Source organism: Palaemon carinicauda, chromosome 4 (genome assembly GCF_036898095.1).
Source record: "Palaemon carinicauda isolate YSFRI2023 chromosome 4, ASM3689809v2, whole genome shotgun sequence".
In the NCBI taxonomy this organism is placed as follows: domain Eukaryota; kingdom Metazoa; phylum Arthropoda; class Malacostraca; order Decapoda; family Palaemonidae; genus Palaemon; species Palaemon carinicauda.
Window position 1 is genome coordinate 187,896,155 of NC_090728.1, and position 19,597 is coordinate 187,915,751.

Consider the following 19,597-nt stretch of genomic DNA (forward strand, 5'->3'; position numbering starts at 1 on the left):
ACTTGCCGATTTCGTCAGGTCTTCGAGGTCTGCGTCAGTTAGGGGCTGGGAATGGCAGTCCAACAACTCGTCGACGTCTTCAGTCGTCATATCGCCAAACCCGTCACCTCCAATTATGGCAGCCAACTGCACAGATTTGCGTATTGCAGAGTGTTGGATTTCCGACGGAGTAAATCCCTTGTCGTCGTAAACAATATCGGGCCACAACTTCTTCCAGCTCGCATTCACGGTTGCAGGTTTCATCTCTTGAAGTGCCTTCTGAATATTCTGCAGGCACGTGGCTATGGGGTAATGCCGCCAGTACGCCTTCAAACTTAAAATCTTCATCCTCATCATCTTGGGCAGCATCCACACACGCAACGAGGTCCGCCAAGGTGTTCTTCGTGTAGAGGGCCTTGAACGCCCTGATAACCCCCTGGTCCATCGGTTGAATTAATGACGTGGTGTTTGGTGGCAGGAACTCAACCTGAATGCCCTCATGCGCCAGGTCAGTTGCGTGTCCACCAGCGTTATCCATAAGGAGAAGGATCTTGAATGGCAAGTCCTTCTCTAAGAGATATTTGCTGACTTGCGGGATAAAACACTGATGGAACCAGTTGGAGGTCAGCATCTTCGTAATCCATGCTTTTTGATTATGCATCCAGTACACGGGAAGGAGATTCTTATTTTTATTTTTCAAAGCGCGAGGATTTTTCGACTTATAAATAAGCCCCGGCTTTAGCAAAAATCCAGCAGCATTGCCACACATCACGAGGGTAACGCGATCCTTGAATGCTTTAAAGCCAGAGGCTTTTGCTTCCTCTTTGAACAGGAAAGTTCGCGACGGCATTCTCTTCCAAAACAAGCCGGTCTCATCCATATTAAAGACTTGTTCCGGCTTGTATCCACCTTCAGCGATAATATTCTTGAACGTCTGGTTCACGTAAGTTTCAGCAGCGGCAGTGTCAGCGGAAGCAGACTCCCCATGCAGGGAAACGCTTTTCAGGGCGAAGCGTTTCTGAAACTTCGCGAACCATCCTATGCTGGCGGAAAAACGTTTCTGAGGCTGGGAATCAGTGGATGTCCCTGGTTGAGGATCATCTGCATCATCATCATCTTCAGCATGGTTGCCGTCGTCGTCTTTAGGTTCCTTTGCAGCAAAATTCTCATATAAGCTCAAAGCCTTTGTTTGGATGGTGTTCGTATCCAACGCTATGTTCTTCTTCCGGCAGTCGGCAATCCACACAGCTAAAGCACCTTCCATGCGTACGATCGTTTTATTACGCGTTGTAACGACTCGCTTCGCTGATCTGCTAAAGGTGATTGCAGCCATCTTTCTAATGTTCGCCTCGTCCTTCTTGATATAGCGAACAGTAGATTCGTTGATTCCAAAATGGCGGCCGGCGGCCGCGTAACTTCTACATCTTTTAACATGTCGAGAAGCGTAACCTTCTCAGCTATCGTCATCATCCTTCGGTGGCGTTTAGGCTCACTACCAGCCTTAAGAGAAGCAGAACGCTTGGGAGCCATTACAGTAGGATTTACAGTAACAAAAAGTTCAACTTAAAAAAGTCGCACACAGCACAGATTCACAAACTTAAGAATGTCTACTCAGCGATACGCGGTAACAGAGAGTGGACGATCCAGCCCCGCGAGAACTTAGATGCTGCGGGTAGGAGATGATGGCAAAACACCAATCACAGGCTAGATAACAAAACTTGAGTTCTGATTCGTCATCTATCAGCGCTTGAACCAATCACAACCCGTCTTACAGTACTATGATGCGTAGGTTACCAACTCATAGAAGATGCCCCGCGCATACCGAACGTACAGTACGTAGATTAAGTAAATACTGTAATAATAATAAATAATGATAATAATACAGTACAGTACTGTAATAATAATAATAATGATAATAATAATAACAATAATAATTTTATTAACAACAACAACAATAATAATAATAATAACAATAATAATAATACAGCTTTACGTACGCTATTTTACGCCTCTCTCTCTCTCTCTCTCTCTCTCTCTCTCTCTCTCTCTCTCTCTCTCTCTCTCTCTCTCTCTCTCTCTCTCGTACGCTTATTCGAAATGTGATTTTTGCAACAAAGAATATTATTGGATGCAGTACTACGTACGTATACATACAAAAGATTCATGGAAAAGAAGCACATCCATTACATTTGTAGTACAGTAGTAGCCAACAGCAGCCTTACACCATTCTAATATGGTATGACTGCATCTGATTTGCGTTTCATGTTCGATTTAATTTTACTACGTACTGTATACAGTATTGAATTATCGTATGATCACATTCTCTTTTCGTGTTTTATTTCTTTCTGTGCTGAATTATATATCATATGTAATGCAATGAACAATCAGTAAGAACAGATATTACTAATTACAGTATTAATGGAATTACAGGTAACAAAATATCGTATTTGGTTGTCTTCAGATTTCGCGGTATTTTCGAATTTTCCGGAAAATCCGCGATATGTATATATATATATATATATGGGTTATGGGAAAACCCCGCGAAATGGTGAATCCGCGATTGTCGAACCGCGAAGTAGCGAGGGTTCACTGTACAACCAAAATAAGAAAAGTTACTGTGCAAGACAATAATCACGCTAGTCTCTGACTAGGGATTTGTGCTAAGAAGGTTTTAAAATCCTCAATTTTTATTTTCTAAAACTGCCTCGCTAATTTAAGGGTGCGTCTTACCACTTGTAGTGTCTTATGACACGGGAAATACGGCAATTTGTATTTTTCCTAGTATACAAATCTAGAGCTATTTATACAAATTGGCCAGCCACCCTGTCCCCCGAGAAGTCCTGCCATAAAGCAAAGTGGTTACTCAGACGAGAGGTGTGAGTGAGCGGGGTAGCCAGTCTACCCCACCCCCACCCGCTAACTAGCGGATGGGGTAGTTATCCCTCACTAAAAGGATCATGGCTCATCTTTCAGCTACGTCGAAAGTATACCCCTATAAATAGCTCCAGGTTTGTATGTTGGAAAAAATACAAATTATTTACAAATTTGTTATGCTTAAACATTTAATTGTCTATTATATCCAATTATCAGTGATTCCGTGGAAAAAGTTGTTTTTTATGTAATGTTATAATGCATATTATATATAGTTGTTTATTATTTAAAATTATCCTATAATTATGTTGATTTGGTGTCAAGTACTATTTGAAAGTATTTAAAAAAAACTTTTCCCTATTCCAGGAATAACCAACATATAAAAAATCCTCTGACAGAAATGCTCTCTCAGTTAGATGTGCTGGACTTGGAGAAGATTGTTATCACTCATAGTGATTCTCCCAAAAACTTTACTGTCCTTCATTTGCCTGATAAAGATTTGCACGCTGCCATAAGGAAAATCTCGCAGACCCTAGGCAACAGTTCCCAACCAATGCAAGCATATTGGACTTCAGGTACAGTAGCTCTGCTTGTTGCTGTTTTTCATTTAACGGGTATTAGCTATTACAAAATCTACTTGGTACTGTTTTTAATTTAACGGTTATCAGCTTTTACAAAATCATCAACAAAATAGCAAGTCTTGAGAAACCTAATTTAGGTTATATGCAATTATAGTATTATTAGTATTGTTACTATTATGGACAGTATTATCATCAGTTTTACTATTAAAAGCCATGCTGCAACCCTCGTTGGAAAATCTGAAAATTACAAGTCCTAGGAATCCAATAGGGAAAGCAGCCCAGTATAGAATTGAAACAGCAGGAAAGAATAATTTATTAAAAAAACTTAAAATGTCAAACTTGCAGCAAATGTTTGTATGTTGAGCAGGCTGACATAAGTATCTCTTTATAATTTAGAATTAAAGATCTATTTTATTACTGTTACTCTTTTTAAAATATTTTATATTAATTGATCGTTACTTTTCTTGTAGTTTATTAATTTCCTTATTTCCTTTCCTCTCTGGGCTATTTTTCCCCTGTTGGAGACCTCAGGCTTATAGCATCCTGCGTTTCCAACTAAGGTTGTAGCTAAGCTAGTGATAATGATAATAATAATAATAATAATAATAATAATAATAATAATAATGATAATAATAAATGAAAACAAACAAAGCTAATTGAAATAGTTAAAAGTATTAGATAATATCTGATATGTAACTTGCATTAACCATCTCGATTCAAAAGCTGTTACTCAAAACTTGAACTGTTGGAGTTCCTCCAATTTTAACTACAGTACAGTATGTGATCTGGAGAACCATTCAACAAGTTGGTTACAGCTGAAATATAACTTCTAGAATGCTGTGTTGTATTGAACTTTGGAAAAGAGAAGACATTACTGTACCTAATGTACTGTTAGAATTTAATGTGTATAATGCAGTCTAGGATGATTTGAATGCAAAGAGTGGTAAAAGTTTTGATGGCTCTTATACAGGGCAATAAGCGCAAAGATTTAATAGAACATTGATGCCTATCATTAGTATGCAGATCAGGGATACAGAAAGTAAAAGTTTTTCTCCAACTGTGAGATCAGCTTCCGAAGTCCAGGAAGAACGACATTTAAATTATTATTATTATTGTTATTATTATTATTATTACTAGCCAAGCTATAACCCTAGTTGGAAAATCAAGATGCTATAAGCCCAAGGGCTCCAACAGGGAAAAATAGCCCTGTGAGGAAAGGAAATAAGGAAATAGATAAATGATGAGAATAAATTAACAATATATCATTCTAAAAACAGTAACAGCGTCAAAACAGATATGTCCTATATAAACTATTAACAAAGTCAAAAACAGATATGTCATATATAAACTATAAAAAGACTCATGTCAGCCTGGTCAACATGAATACATTTGTTCCAACTTTGAACTTTTGAAGTTCTACTGATTCAACTACCCGATTAGGAAGATCATTCCACAACTTGGTAATAGCTGGAATAAAACTTCTAGAATACTGTGTAGTATTGAGTCTCATGATGGAGAAGGCCTGGCTATTAGAATTAACTGCCTTCCTAGTATTACGAACAGGATAAAATTGTCCAGGGAGATCTGAATGTAAAGGATGGTCAGAATTATGAATAAAACAATTGAAAAGAGAAGATTACGGAACTGAAAAGTTGAAGAATTATAATTTGCAAATAAGTCCTTTTATTTTCAAAGGTTTTTTGTTATTTTTAAAGGGAAGTATGGAAAGATTTATAAATGTGAAGATATAATGTGTGTATGGCACTGTTTGTGCAGGGTGTTTTTATTCTGACCTATTAACTATCTGTATAGGTGTATGAAAATAGCCTACATTGTTTAAGTCTTGCAGGGGTTCATTCTCAATACAGCTGATAAAGTTTTGCCTTTGGCGGTGAACATGTTTCCCCATGTCACAGTTCACCTATTGTTCTCTCGGTATAATTGCAGAGTTATAAATATATCATAAGTAAATATATATCACAGACTTCTCTTTATATTGTGAATTTTTAGGGTAGATAAGTTTTATATTTTTCATTTTTTAATTATTTTTAGAAAAATTTCCTTATTGGGCTCATAAAAGCTAGAATTTATAAAGATAATACAAAAATCTATATAATTATGAAGATGATGGAAAAAATAGACTAGATTTCTGCAACTACTTTGCAGTTTTTCAGCTGTCGCCAAGAGCTCTTGCAATGTAACACCCCCAATAGATGAGGGATTCTCGTAATTAGATACCTTTAACGTAATTTTAGCTGATGTTAGCATTTTATTATTTTATAAGGATGTCATTAAAATAAGGGGTTTTTATTTTACAGATGTTGGAGGTGGATGGGGGATGAAAAAACGAAATGCTGCTATAATAACTGGAGGAGGAGTGGTGCCATCGGATGAGTTACTAAACACCTTATTTCCGGAACATAAGAATATAACTACTCAGGTATGTATTAAGTTGTATGATGTTACTCGTCTTCATGAATATGTATACCTAAAGTCAATTCTTTTTAGGGAGGCAGATTTGCACCGACTCGCAGGGGTGCCCTTTTAGCTCGGAAAGGTTTCCTGATCGCTGATTGGTTGGACAAGATGACTCTAACCAATCAGTGATCTGGAAACTTTTCCGTTCTAAAAGGACACCGCTGCGAGTCAGGGCAAATGTGCCTCATTATAAAAAATTGAGTATAGTATATTGATAATCTTGATATTAGAAGCGTCCCTGGCCGGTGCTCGCTGGACTGGTGTTTGAGTCCCACTCAAGCTTGATATTTTCTTGTAGTGTCTGCAACCTTACCATCCTTTGGAGCTAAATATGATGGGTTTGGGGGAGCCTATAGGTCTACCCGCTGAGTCATCAGCGGCCATTGCCTGGCCCTCCCTGGTTCTAGCTTGGATAGAGAGGGGGCTTGGGTGCTGATCATATGTATTTATGGTCAGTCTCTAGGGCATTGTCCTGCTTGCTATGGTAATGTCACTGTCTCTTGTTTTTGCTATTTATGGATGGCCTTTAAACTGGTAGAAAAAAAAAAGTAAAGAGCATGAAATAATCTTGATAAAACTAGTATGAAAAGATTGAATGCAAAATAAACTTGATAACATGAGAATAAAATGGTGGAGTCGACAATAAAATTGTGAAGAATTATTTTTTCTATGTTGCCTATATAATTTTGGAACTTTAATTTTTATACATATCAGAAGCTTTTGGTTTTTTAATTGAATGTTTCTCATATTGTTTGTTACCTACTTCTCTGCTGCTCCTAGCACTTCAAATATCCCCGATATAAAAATAATCTTGATAGCTCCAGGACAAAAAAAGGTGAAGTCACTAAATAATCTTGATAGCATTAGCAAAAAAAGTTTGAGATGTCAAAATAAACTTTTTGGGCTCAAGCCATGGCGTCCTGATGGAAGGTTCCTTTTTGGTAGCTTCCTTGGGTAAATAACTACTAAGATATTCCCAGAGAATTTAACCACAGGTTATCACAGAATTCTAACTTCTGGAGCGAGTATCCTAAAGGTTTCCCTTTAAGACATCGTATATCAACAGGGGACGCATGTATTAACGCGCCACATAGCTATCTACACCCCGAACAGAGTTAATGCTTCGGTGTGTAAGGGCTGAGAATAGCTGGGAGCCGTTCCATAGCTAATCTCATTCGTGGCTACTTCTGGTACTCGAGACGTAAACAAACGGGCGCCATTGCTTAAATGACGTCACGTTCGTCTTCATCCTTTGTTCAGTAGCTCGCCCTACTTAGACGGATTTTCCCTGTGCTTTACTTATCGCTTTGCATCTACGTTATGTCGCTACCTTCAGCCTCGCCTTCTTCTGGAAAGTTGAGTACAAGGTTCCAGTATTGTTTAGTCAAGCTCTGACCGTAAAGTAAATATTACTTTCCGAGATAATTGCTGTTTTGTGGCAGAGCTGTGCCTCTACCGGACCCGCCATTTTATGGCGTCGTTGTTGTTATGCATGCCTTATTTAGTTAGCCACAACAACGCTTCCGGCCTTATTTACTAATCGATTACATTAGTTTATTTAGTCTTCATAGCTAGGAACTTTTATATCGTGTTTCGACGCTTTTTATCGGTCATCGATTGACCTCATACCAGTCGGCTACTATAGCCCCCAGGCCAGAGCGCCTATATATAAGTGTTCATGCATGATTTTATTAGTGATCCTAGGCTAAGTTATGAAGATAGTGGCATTATTTTACAATACTTTCGACCGTGATGCAAGTGTTTTTTCGCCTTCAGGGACCATATAGGGGATATGTTAGTGTCCCTTCCTAACCCAACCTACTTGTAGGACCCCTATATGCTTCCTTCATCCCCTGCCTTGGCATTCCCTCTGTTTAGCCTTGATTCCCTTTCTAAGTAGAGGGATCAAGTGTCTAATGGAGTATTTATCGCCTCTCAGTCCTCCCTAAGGGAATGAACCCCCCTTAGGGTTGCGTCCGAGAGTGAGGAAAGGCTAGCCCTTCCTCTATGGCTAGGAATAGTCTATGACTGTCCTGCGATAGCGATATGTCTTCTATCTTTCCTAGTTCAGGGCTCTTAGCCCTGCTCTAGGTTAGGTTTTGGAAGGTTACTCTGTCCCCTGCTGAAACTGTACCCATGCACCGTTTCAGCCTGGCTGCCTTATCTTAGGTTAGGGAGTGTCCTCCCTTTCCCTAGTGGCCGCTCTGGTACAGAACCCCTTCCTTGGAAGACTCTTCTCTTCTCCCCTCCCCACCTATCTCTTGTATAGCCTAGCCTACACTTAGGTTAGTCTATACCCATCTGTCCCCTGTCCTACAACTCCTCCTTAGGGTGGAGTGATAGGGCTACCTTGAGCTTCCATGTGCAGTCCGCTCTGGTACATATACCCTTCATAGTGTCCTATGGGGTTAGCCACTGGATGTGTTCTGCATGTGGAGGTCTCCCCCCTCTTTGGGTGTCCCCTAGCCCTCCCTTGGGCTACCCTAGCTCCCGGTCCTCTGAGACCCCTGCTCCTGGGTGATAGTGCCTGCCTCTATCATGGGTACACCCTCTCAGGGGGGGATGTCTGGGAGTCCATGACTGGACTTCTTACATCCCTCCCCCTGTCTCTCTCACTATCCGGGTGCCGGTCCCTTGCCGCCTCCACTGTCGGCGATACCCGCCTCCTACCTTGGTGACTCTCCCCTACCCTCATGCTGCCAGCCCCCCGCGTGCCGGGGGACTGTCGACCGCCGCCGGCTCCCGCCGATGGCTCTCCTCCTTCCTCCTAGCTTCCCCGTCCGCCTGCCGGTCGGCCACCGGAGTGCCGGCATCCACTGCCGGCAACCTGGCTCAGCTATAACCATCCTTGTCCCAGTCACCAATCCGGCATCCTCCGACTGCCGGCGGCCGCCACCCTGGTATTACTCTTGACTTACATATTGTCTGTTCTAATGCCAGAAACTCTGCTGGAGCGGCCTCCAGCGTGCCGGAGGTCTGCCGGAACCTCCCGGAGGCGTCAAGACTACTTGCACCCCCTTCTACTAGCTATCATTTGAATACTGATAGCCCTACACTGCAAACAGATGGCCTGTTTACACTCTTAAGATCAGTGCCTTGGTACTGTTCTATTAGTAATCATGCTGTCTCTTTGCATTCTTCAAAATTCCAGCATGCTGCGTGCATCTTAGCGTGGCTGGTTGCCGGAAGCAGTTACCCTAAGGGACCTGTTAGCCCCCTAATTTGGGACTGAGTGATCTCGGTCCCAAACTTATCCTTGGTTTTTTCCATGGAATTCCATTGCCCTGTGGAATTTTAAGGAATACTATCCTGTGCCTTCGGCCATCTCGGATTATCCAAGGATAAAGCTTGCGGTAGCCAGCCGGGCGGGATGCATGGAGTATGTTTTCTTTACTACTTCAATCTCTATGCATCACACCCTTCATTAAGTTAAAAATTAATGATTAATCTTAACTTAGCTTAAGAACCACTCTTATGACTCCCCCCATACTCATTTTCTCTTTCTTCCACAGGAGGAGCAGATGAAGTATGACTTCGACTTCTGCGCTGTGAAACGCCCGCACTTCTACGGGCATACGGCTTGCAGGACTCACGCCCCTTGTGCTAACAAGAAAGGGGATCTGAAATTCTGGGACCCACTGAATTGTACGGTCTGCCAGGCTCACCTAGTTGATGCCTTCCATAACCCTCCCTCAGCGGAGGTCAGGGACACTTCTCGGGAGAAGCTACGCAAGTGGGTGCGTGGCTTCCAGAAGAATGCCACCGGACCGTACCTGGCCACTGAAGAAATGAGGTCACTCCTGTTCCCTAAGGCCTCCCCTGATTCAGTGGTACCCAAGGATTTGATCCCCACTGTCCAAATTACAGTGGAACCTGATGTTATCATGGCCCAGTCCATGCACGAGTGCCGCCTGGATTCCGAAGATGACGAACATATGTCGGATGTCTCGGAAGACACGGAGAAGACTCTTATGGCTCAAGGAGCTGAAGATGACGAAGACCAGGTGGAATACGCCGAGTCGGAGCAAGAGGTCGCTCCTCCTTCCATCTCCGCCCCTACTCCTACACCGACGGAAGTGTCTATCCCGTCTACCTCCACGACCCCGGATCCCTCTTCATCCACTCAAGAAATGATCCGGTTGATTAGAGCCGTCATGGATGACAGGTTAAAGGAGAATCAGGAGTTCATCAGGTCCATGATGGGATCCAGAGAACCGAAGAGGATTTCGGTTAAGGATCTCCCCGCTTGCTCACATGCCAACCCATGGAGGTATGCTGAGCATATGGTTATCGCGACCGGCAGGATCTTCGTCAGCGACAAGATCGGCACGGTCCCTTTGGAAGACGTGGAGTTCTTCCCAAACTTCGAGGCCTACCCGGACTGTTACGTCCGACTTCGCTCTGAACCTGCCTCTAAAGAAGAGACCGAACCGAAGGAAGAGATAGTGTTCGATCTCGCGAAGGCCCAGGCTATGCTAGCCAACACGTTCAAGAGTAGGGGTTTTACCTGCTCTAAGCTTCCGGCCCTGAGCAAGAAGCACCCTACTTATGTCGCACCTGAAAATGCGGTACTTCCATTCTTGGAAAAGGCCTTCGCTGCGTGCCTTAAAGCTGTGGAAGAGGGGAAAGCCTGCCCTGCACTGGAGGAGTGCAGACCCTTCTCCATAGTTACTCCCCCTGACGCTCGACAGTGGAAGGACATCCAGCATACGTTCGTCGTGGGAAAGCTAGATCCTGACGTCGCCGGACGTCAGTTTAACGAAGACCTCCCGAAGCTCAACGATCACCTCCTTCGTCGGGAACAAGATACGAAGGAGAGGCTCGCAGCATCCATGTCCCACCAAGTCCAACTTGAAATTATGGCCTGTGACACCAGAGTACCAGACCACTACATGGTACTTGCCAAATCCCACATGGCAACCCTGATGAAGGACTTGTACCACTTCATGAAGGCTCGGAGAGCCTGTCGTGAATTCGTGTTCGCAGGTGCCACTGTGAAACACGAACCCCGGAGGCTGATTTCCTCCAACATCTGGGGCAAACACCTCTTTCCTTCTGACCTTGTGAAGGAAATCACCGACAAAGCCGCCACGGAGAATAGGAACCTTCTCCACAAGTGGGGCATGTCAAGGAAGAGGAAACCCTCTCAGGACGACGGACCTCAACCTAAGAGGAAATCCTCAAAACAGAAACCCCAGCAACGTCAACCAAGACGTCAGTTTCCGGGACCCGCTACCTCCCAAGTGGCAGCTCAGCCACAACAGACCTTTCAATTGGTCACCCAACCGGTGTTGTCACAGTCACCGGTCTTCACCCCTGCTTTCGAGCAACAGACGACTACCTTTCGTCCCAAAGGTAGAGGCTCAAACAGAGGTGCAGGCAGAGACGCGTCTCGCCGTCCCTCCAGAGGCAGAGGAGGAAAGGGAGCTAGCGGCCGAGGCAGCAAGCCCTCGGGACACCAGAAGCAATGAAGTGCTTCCGGTGGGAGGAAGACTCCGCCAATTCCAGGATCGTTGGACCTTCGATCCCTGGGCACACAGCATCGTCAAGAAGGGTCTAGGCTGGAGTTGGACCCAACCACCCCCAACATTCCAGCAGTTCTTCCAACAATCAACCCCCCTTCTGGAAGAATATGTCCTAGATCTCTTGAACAAGAAGGTGATAAGGAAGGTAAAGTCCACCAGGTTCCAAGGAAGACTGTTTTGTGTCCCCAAGAAAGACTCCGACAAACTCAGAGTCATTCTGGACTTATCCCCCCTCAACAAGTTCATAGCGAACGACAAGTTCAAGATGCTGACTCTTCAACAAATAAGGACCCTTCTGCCTCGAGGTTCCTACACGGTCTCCATAGACCTGGCGGATGCCTACTGGCACGTTCCAATGAACCATCACGCTTCCTCCTACCTAGGATTTCGACTCCAAAGGAAAAGCTACGCCTTCCGGGCCATGCCCTTCGGCCTCAATGTGGCCCCTCGGATCTTCACAAAGCTGGCGGACACCATAGTACAACAGCTCCGCCTCCGAAACGTCCAGGTGATGGCCTACCTCGACGACTGGCTAGTCTGGGCTCCATCGCCCGAAGATTTTGTAAAATCTTGCAACAAAGTCACCCAGTACCTAGAACACCTGGGATTCAAGATCAACGAGAAGAAATCTCGCCTCTCTCCAGCTCAGAAGTTCCAGTGGTTAGGAATCCAATGGAACCTTCAGTCACACCGCCTTTCCATCCCCCAGAAGAAAAGGAAGGAAATAGCAGGGTCTGTCAAGCGACTACTGAAATCCAAACGGATTTCAAGACGCCAGCAGGAACGAGTTCTAGGCTCTCTACAGTTCGCCTCGGTAACAAACCCAGTGCTTCGTGCACAGCTAAAGGATGCCGCGGGAGTCTGGAGACGTTCTGCATCCATCGCTCGAAGAGACCTCAAGAGACGGCTCCCAAACAGACTTCGACTTCTCCTCAAGCCGTGGTCGGAAGCAAAGGCCCTGAAAAGGTCCATTCCTCTTCAACACCCTCCTCCATCACTCAACATCCACACGGACGCTTCGCTGGAGGGTTGGGGAGGTCACTCCCACCAAAAACAGGCTCAAGGCACCTGGTCTCCCCTGTTCAAGACGTTCCACATAAACATCTTGGAGGCCATGGCGGTCCTTCTAACTCTGAAGAAATTATCCCCGCCTCCCTCGATCCACATTCGTCTAACCCTAGACAACTCGGTGGTAGTTCGTTGTCTCAATCGCCAAGGCTCAAGATCGCCCCAGATAAATCAGGTGCTTCTCCCAATCTTCCGTCTGGCAGAGAAGAAGAAGTGGCACCTGTCTGCAGTTCACCTACAAGGATTCCGCAACGTGACAGCGGATGCTCTATCTCGAACAAACCCAATAGAGTCGGAATGGTCTCTAGACGCAAGATCATTCTCCTTCATCTCTCACCAAGTCCCAGAACTTCAGATAGATCTCTTCGCAACGAGCGACAACTATCAACTTCCTCGGTATGTGGCCCCGTACAAGGACCCCAAGGCAGAAGCAGTGGATGCCATGTCACTGGACTGGAACAGATGGTCCAAGATCTACCTGTTCCCTCCCACCAACCTTCTGCTGAAAGTCCTCTCCAAACTGAGAACCTTCAAAGGGACAGCGGCCCTAGTGGCTCCCAAGTGGCCCCGGAGCAACTGGTACCCCCTGGTCCTGGAGCTGCAGCCCAAGCTGATCCCTCTCCCGGGCCCAGTTCTCTCCCAACAAGTACAGAAGTCGACTGTCTTCGCTTCATCATCGAAAATCAAGGACCTTCATCTCATGATTTTCTCTCCCTAGCCGCAAAGAAGAGGTTTGGGATCTCGAAGAAAAGTCTGGACTTCCTAGAGGAATACAAGACCGAATCCACAAGACGGCAATACGAATCATCCTGGAGGAAATGGGTCTCCTTCGTCAAGACAAAAAATCCTAAGGAAATCACAATTGATTTCTGCATGTCCTTCTTTATTCACCTTCATGGACAGGGATTAGCAGCCAATACGATTTCAACCTGCAAATCGGCCTTGACCAGACCAATTCTGTATGCCTTCCAAATTGATCTGTCCAGCGACATCTTCAATAAACTACCGAAAGCATGTGCTCGCCTACGCCCAGCACCCCCACCGAAACCGATCTCCTGGTCATTAGACAAGGTGCTCCATTTCGCCTCCAACTTGGATAATGATTCATGCCCTCTCAAGGATCTGACTCAGAAAGTTATATTTCTCTTTGCTCTTGCTTCGGGAGCTCGAGTCAGCGAAATAGTGGCATTATCAAGAGAGGAAGGGCACATCCTGTTTACCGATACAGGAGACGTTACCCTCTCCCCTGATCCGACGTTTCTCGCCAAAAATGAATTACCCACCAAAAGATGGGGCCCCTGGAGAATATGCCCCCTGAAGGAAGATGTCTCTTTATGCCCAGTAGAGAGCCTCAAGGTCTATCTTCGCAGAACTTCGAACTTTGGTGGAGGCCAACTCTTCAAAGGAGAAACATCGGGCAGCGACCTGTCACTGAAACAATTAAGAGCGAAAATCACCTACTTCATTCGCAGAGCGGATCCTGACAGTACACCCGCCGGTCATGATCCTAGGAAAGTTGCATCATCTCTGAATTTCTTTCAGAGTATGGACTTTGAAAGCCTTAAAAACTTCACAGGCTGGAAGTCCTCGCGCGTTTTCTTTAAACATTATGCGAAACAAGTGCACGAAGTCAAACATTTTGTGGTAGCCGCAGGTAGTGTTATGAAACCTGCACCTAACTCTGCATAGAACAGTGAGTTACTTGGGACTCTAACTCTTCGGGTGCCTATGTTGACCCTCGAGCGATACATAGTGATGTCGAAAACACTTAGTGCTTTTATAACTGTTCTTATCCCAGGTGAAATGTCATAGTTGTCACACAAGTGCCGCATGCCCTGAGCATGATGTGTTTTTAATCAAAGACTTACGTTCCTCGAGAACGAGTGCCTACTAATAAACCTGAAATTCCTTTTCAGATTCAAGAGCAAGTCTTTATTACTATGTACATTATAATTACTGTAAATGAACTTTACTTATTGCTGCAATTCATTTAATTTCTGCATTTGTGAAATAAAATTTCTATTTTATTACCTGTGCGTCTCAATCAGCTCCTACTTACTATGAAATACATGCCTGTCATAGTTTTATTATCCCCTTTTTTCCTCATGGTTATGGAGAAATTAAGATACTAACTCTTAATTTATATTCACTCTGATTATGTAATGTTCCAATACGAATACTTACTCTTCATACCCTGGAGATGAATCACCCTTCTCAGCACACAGTGCCCAACCACCACTGGTCTGCTTTTCAGAATGTTCCTATACGAATGCCAAACATTCAGCTTCGTCTCCAAGTTCTTCAAGTTCTTCTATCAGGGTGAATAGCCCTTCAATACCACTTTGACGTCGGCATGGCCCGTGGGAACTTCACTGCCAAGGGGGGCAGGATGATTCTTCCCTACGGTTCTTTACCAAGATTACTATGCTATTTTGTCAATGCCTTGGCACTTACTAATAGGGGAAAATCTACCACGATACATTGATTCTCTGGTATTCTTCCATCAGGACGCCATGGCTTGAGCCCAAAAAACGGATTTTGAGCGAAGCGAAAAATCTATTTTTGGGTGAGATAGCCATGGCGTCCTGATGGACCCTCCCTGCTACTTCGTCCAGTTTTTAGGTCCCACCCTGCTCTGCTGTATCATGGTGATGGGCAAGCAACTGGCTTCAGGATGAAGACGGACGTGACGTCATTTAAGCAATGGCGCCTGTTTGTTTACGTCTCGAGTACCAGAAGTAGCCACGAATGAGATTAGCTATGGAACGGCTCCCAGCTATTCTCAGCCCTTACACACCGAAGCATTAACTCTGTTCGGGGTGTAGATAGCTATGTGGCGCGTTAATACATGCGTCCCCTGTTGATATACGATGTCTTAACCCTGGATAGGTACGGTGGGTCGTTTGCGACCCCGAGCGTCAAAAAAAAACAGGTTTTTCTCACGTGACTCACCCCCGTGACTGGATTTGTGGGTGATCGACCTGCAGGAGGTGTCTTCCCTACACGCTCTAGTAGTGTCCAGATGTGCATTGCTGTAGCTGTACTCCTTCCCCGATTTCTGAGACGCGTCGGGGTCGTTCGCGTCCGAGTTTACCCTTCTAGGGTAGTTTGCATAATTATCAAAGTTATTACGTATTATGAAATTGTCGTAGAATGGTGCAACTTGTATAGGTTATCAGTTGTGGAAAGTCTTGGTGGATTGTTTGGCTACCATGTGCATGTTTTTTTTTTTAGTTAAAATGTCGTTCATCACCACGAGGACCATTTTACCGCGAGTGCCCCTTTTTCATTTTTTTTCATTTTTTTGCCAAGTCATTTTTCCGTAAGATATTGCCAAATAGTGTCGTAAAACTTTTGCTTGTTTAGTGTTGGAAAGTGTGTCTAGATGATCTGGCTACCCATGCATGACTTTGTTTTTGTCAGATACGACGTAGTTATTGGTATATTGGGTATTTAACTGCGGTTACCAATTTCTGTTTTTTTTTCAATATTTGTAAAAATTACTACGTAGTAAGGAATTGCCGTATATTATTCATTTTTTTTTCATGTTTATGTGTTAGAAAGTGTGCTTTGATGGTTGGGCTAACACGTGCATGTCTTTTTTTTTATCTGAGATGTCGTATATTAGAATGTCGGGCATTTTACCGCGAGTGTCCCTTTTTCATTTTTTTTCATTTTTTTGCCAAGTCATTTTTCCGTAAGATATTGCGAAATAGTGTCGTAAAACTTTTGCTTTTTTAGTGTTGGAAAGTGTGTCTAGATGATCTGGCTACCCATGCGTGATTTTGTTTTTGTCAGATACGACGTAGTTATTGGTATATTGGGTATTTAACTGCGGTTGCCAATTTCTGTTTTTTTTCAATATTTGTAAAAATTTACTACGTAGTAAGGAATTGCCGTATATTATTGATTTTTTTTTCATGTTTATGTGTTAGAAAGTGTGCCTTGATGGTTGGGCTAACACGTGCATGTCTTTTTTTTTATCTGAGATGCCGTATATTAGAATGTTGGGCATTTTTCCGCGAGTGCCCCTTATTATTTGTTTTGCATTTTTTTGCTTAGTCATGTTACCGTAAGGAATTGGCAAGTAGTGTCGCAAAACTTATATTTTTATAGTGTTGGAAAGTGTTTCTAGATGATCTGGCTACCCATGCCTATTTTTTTTTTAGCCAGATATGGCGTATATATAAGTATGTGTTCGATTTTCCTGTGATTGCCATTTTTTCGTTTTTTCCCATTTCTTTCAAAATTACTACGTACTAAGGAACTATCACAGAGTAATATTTCATTTATATGTTTATTTGTCGGAAAATATGCCTTGATGGTTTGCCTAGCACGTGGCTGAAATTTTTTTTTTCTGAAATGCCGTATATTAGAATGGCCATTTTTCCACGAGTGCCCCTTTTTATTTGTTTTGCATTTTTTTGCTTAGTCATGTTACCGTAAGGAATTGGCAAGTAGTGTCGCAAAACTTATAATTTTATAGTGTTGGAAAGTGTTTCTAGATGATCTGGCTACCCATGCCTATCTTCTTTTTTTAGCCAGATATGGCGTATATATAGGTATGTGTTCGATTTTCCGGTGATTGCCATTTTTTCGTTTTTTCCCATTTCTTTCAAAATTACTACGTACTAAGGAACTATCACAGAGTAATTATTCATTTAGATGTTTATTTGTCGGAAAATGTGCCTTGATGGTTTGCCTAGCACGTGGCTGAATTCTTTTTTTCTGAAATGCCGTATATTAGAATGTTAGCCATTTTTCCTCGAGTGCCCCTTTTTATTTGTTTTGCATTTTTTTGCTTAGTCATGTTACCGTAAGGAATTGGCAAGTAGTGTCGCAAAACTTATATTTTTATAGTGTTGGAAAGTGTTTCTAGATGATCTGGCTACCCATGCCTATCTTTTTTTTAGCCAGATATGGCGTATATATGGGTATGTGTTCGATTTTCCGGTGATTGCCATTTTTTCGTTTTTTCCCAATTCTTTCAAAATTACTACGTACTAAGGAACTATCACAGAGTAATGATTCCTCTAGATGTTTATTTGTCGGAAAATTTTGTTTACTTTTTTTTTGATTGAATATCATCAAATTTTTTTAGCTAAAATATTGTTTTACATTTTTTTTTTCGATTTTATTTCCCTTCAAAAAAATTTTTTTGGGTCAGAATTTTAATTTTATAGTCGTAAAATAATCGACAATTATCCAGCAACCCACCATACAATTTTTATGCATATCCAATAATAATTAGATTAGTAAATAACACCTTGAAATTGACATACCCTTCCTACATTTCAAGTGGCAGATTAGGGAGTCTGAGTCAGTGTGGTTGGCGGCCATTTTGTGGACATATCCGAAGCGTAAGCTGCCCTATCTATATATATTCTTGTTCCCTATAGAATTTGTGATATTTTGGTATATTTTTACCTGCATAAATATCATATTATATATTAAATATATGTATTTTTTTACGGAATTTCTAAGTACTCAAAAAATTACCTTTAGATATGGCCCCTGATATAAATGTAATTTACAAAATAATGAAGATTTTTTTACATATTTCTATTTTAGGATAACATATGTTTATTCCCTAAAAAAATTAGCCACTTCCTATTTCATTTGGGTACCCAAAAAAATTCATGAAATTTGGACAAATTTTTTTGGCCAAAAAAAGTTACCCTTTTTTTCTCATTTCAGATCTTCACCTCCATGGGTCTGACTTCATCCAAAATACATCAAGATGTGTCCTAAACATTCAAGAATCAATTCCTAAAAGGATTTGTGTATATATGTATAAACTTTTTTTATATGAATTTTTATGTCAGGTCTTTTTTTTTTTCTACTTAATTTTTTAAAATATTTATAATAAATAGTTTTTCTGCAGATGAGTAGTATTTATCTATACAGTTGTTTTAAGCATTCATTGAAGTTTTTTTTGGCAAAAGAAAAAAGGAGGTTACTGCAAAAACTGATTTTTCAAGAATTTTTTTTGGCGTCGGGGTCGTTCGCGTCCGAGTATACCCTTAAAGGGGTGTCCGAGGACCGTACCTATCCAGGGTTAAAGGGAAACCTTTAGGATACTCGCTCCAGAAGTTAGAATTCTGTGATAACCTGTGGTTAAATTCTCTGGGAATATCTTAGTAGTTATTTACCCAAGGAAGCTACCAAAAAGGAACCTTCCATCAGGACGCCATGGCTATCTCACCCAAAAATAGAATTTTCGCTTCGCTCAAAATCCGTTTTGTATCACTAGAATGAAAAAATTGAGCTTGAAAATTATTTTGATAAGGATTGCATAAAGGTAGTTTTCTATTACTTTCATGTCTTTTATCTAGGATTGAAGACCATCAGTCAATAAGGTTCTTGTCATATGAAGTATTTCCTTCATTCTTTTGAGTCGGCTTAGAAAATGGTCATGATAAGATGTTCTTTATGTCAGTATTACGTGTCTTCGTGAAGCTTTTTTATCCACCGATATTTCTATACAGGACAGTATTTCAACGGTGTGGGTACTTGTTTTGGGTAAAGCTGTCTTAACTATCATGTTGTGTCTAATAAATCAGGGGAGGAGCTACAAAAGATAATAGGAGATTTGAATAGAGAAAGCAGAATTGTAGGACTGAAAATGAATCTGAGTAAAACTGAAAAAGCAGAGATACAATAAATAAGATTTTGTCTATAGGAGCTTGTAAATTATCTCATTGTGTAAGGGTTACACTTTGACGCTAACTTGCTCTAGATACAGAGTCACTTCATGAGTATTGGTTGATATTCTCAAGCTAACTATAATGATTAATAGACCCAATAATGCTTATATTTGGTTCAGCCTTCAATGGAGAGAAGAATTTACTTCAATTCTTCAAAAAGAAGACTTTTTTTTTTTTTTTTTTTTTTTTTCATCAAAATATATGAAAATTTTGAGTCACCATGGGATGATGGGATTATATTAACTCAAAAGAATTTCAAGTACTTTACATCACTTCACCAACATCTGAAAAATCTATGAATATTTTCTAAACCTAACTTTAAAGTGATATAAGCATAATTTTTCAAATAAGAATATTACTTGTATGCTTTACCTAAATTCTGAGTGTT

At 42.1% G+C, this 19,597-nt stretch overlaps 1 protein-coding gene across 4 annotated transcripts in view; it reads left to right on the forward strand.

The window, feature by feature from the left end:
* Gnptab (N-acetylglucosamine-1-phosphate transferase subunits alpha and beta) overlaps positions 1 to 19,597 on the forward strand; it is an 80,761-nt gene that overhangs the window by 40,695 nt on the left and 20,469 nt on the right. For all 4 annotated transcript variants that reach the window (XM_068372890.1, XM_068372892.1, XM_068372893.1 and 1 more), the window contains exons 5-6: positions 3,217 to 3,425; positions 5,750 to 5,871. In XM_068372890.1, coding sequence (XP_068228991.1) covers positions 3,217 to 3,425; positions 5,750 to 5,871 — 331 coding nt within the window. The remainder of the gene's footprint in view (positions 1 to 3,216; positions 3,426 to 5,749; positions 5,872 to 19,597) is intronic.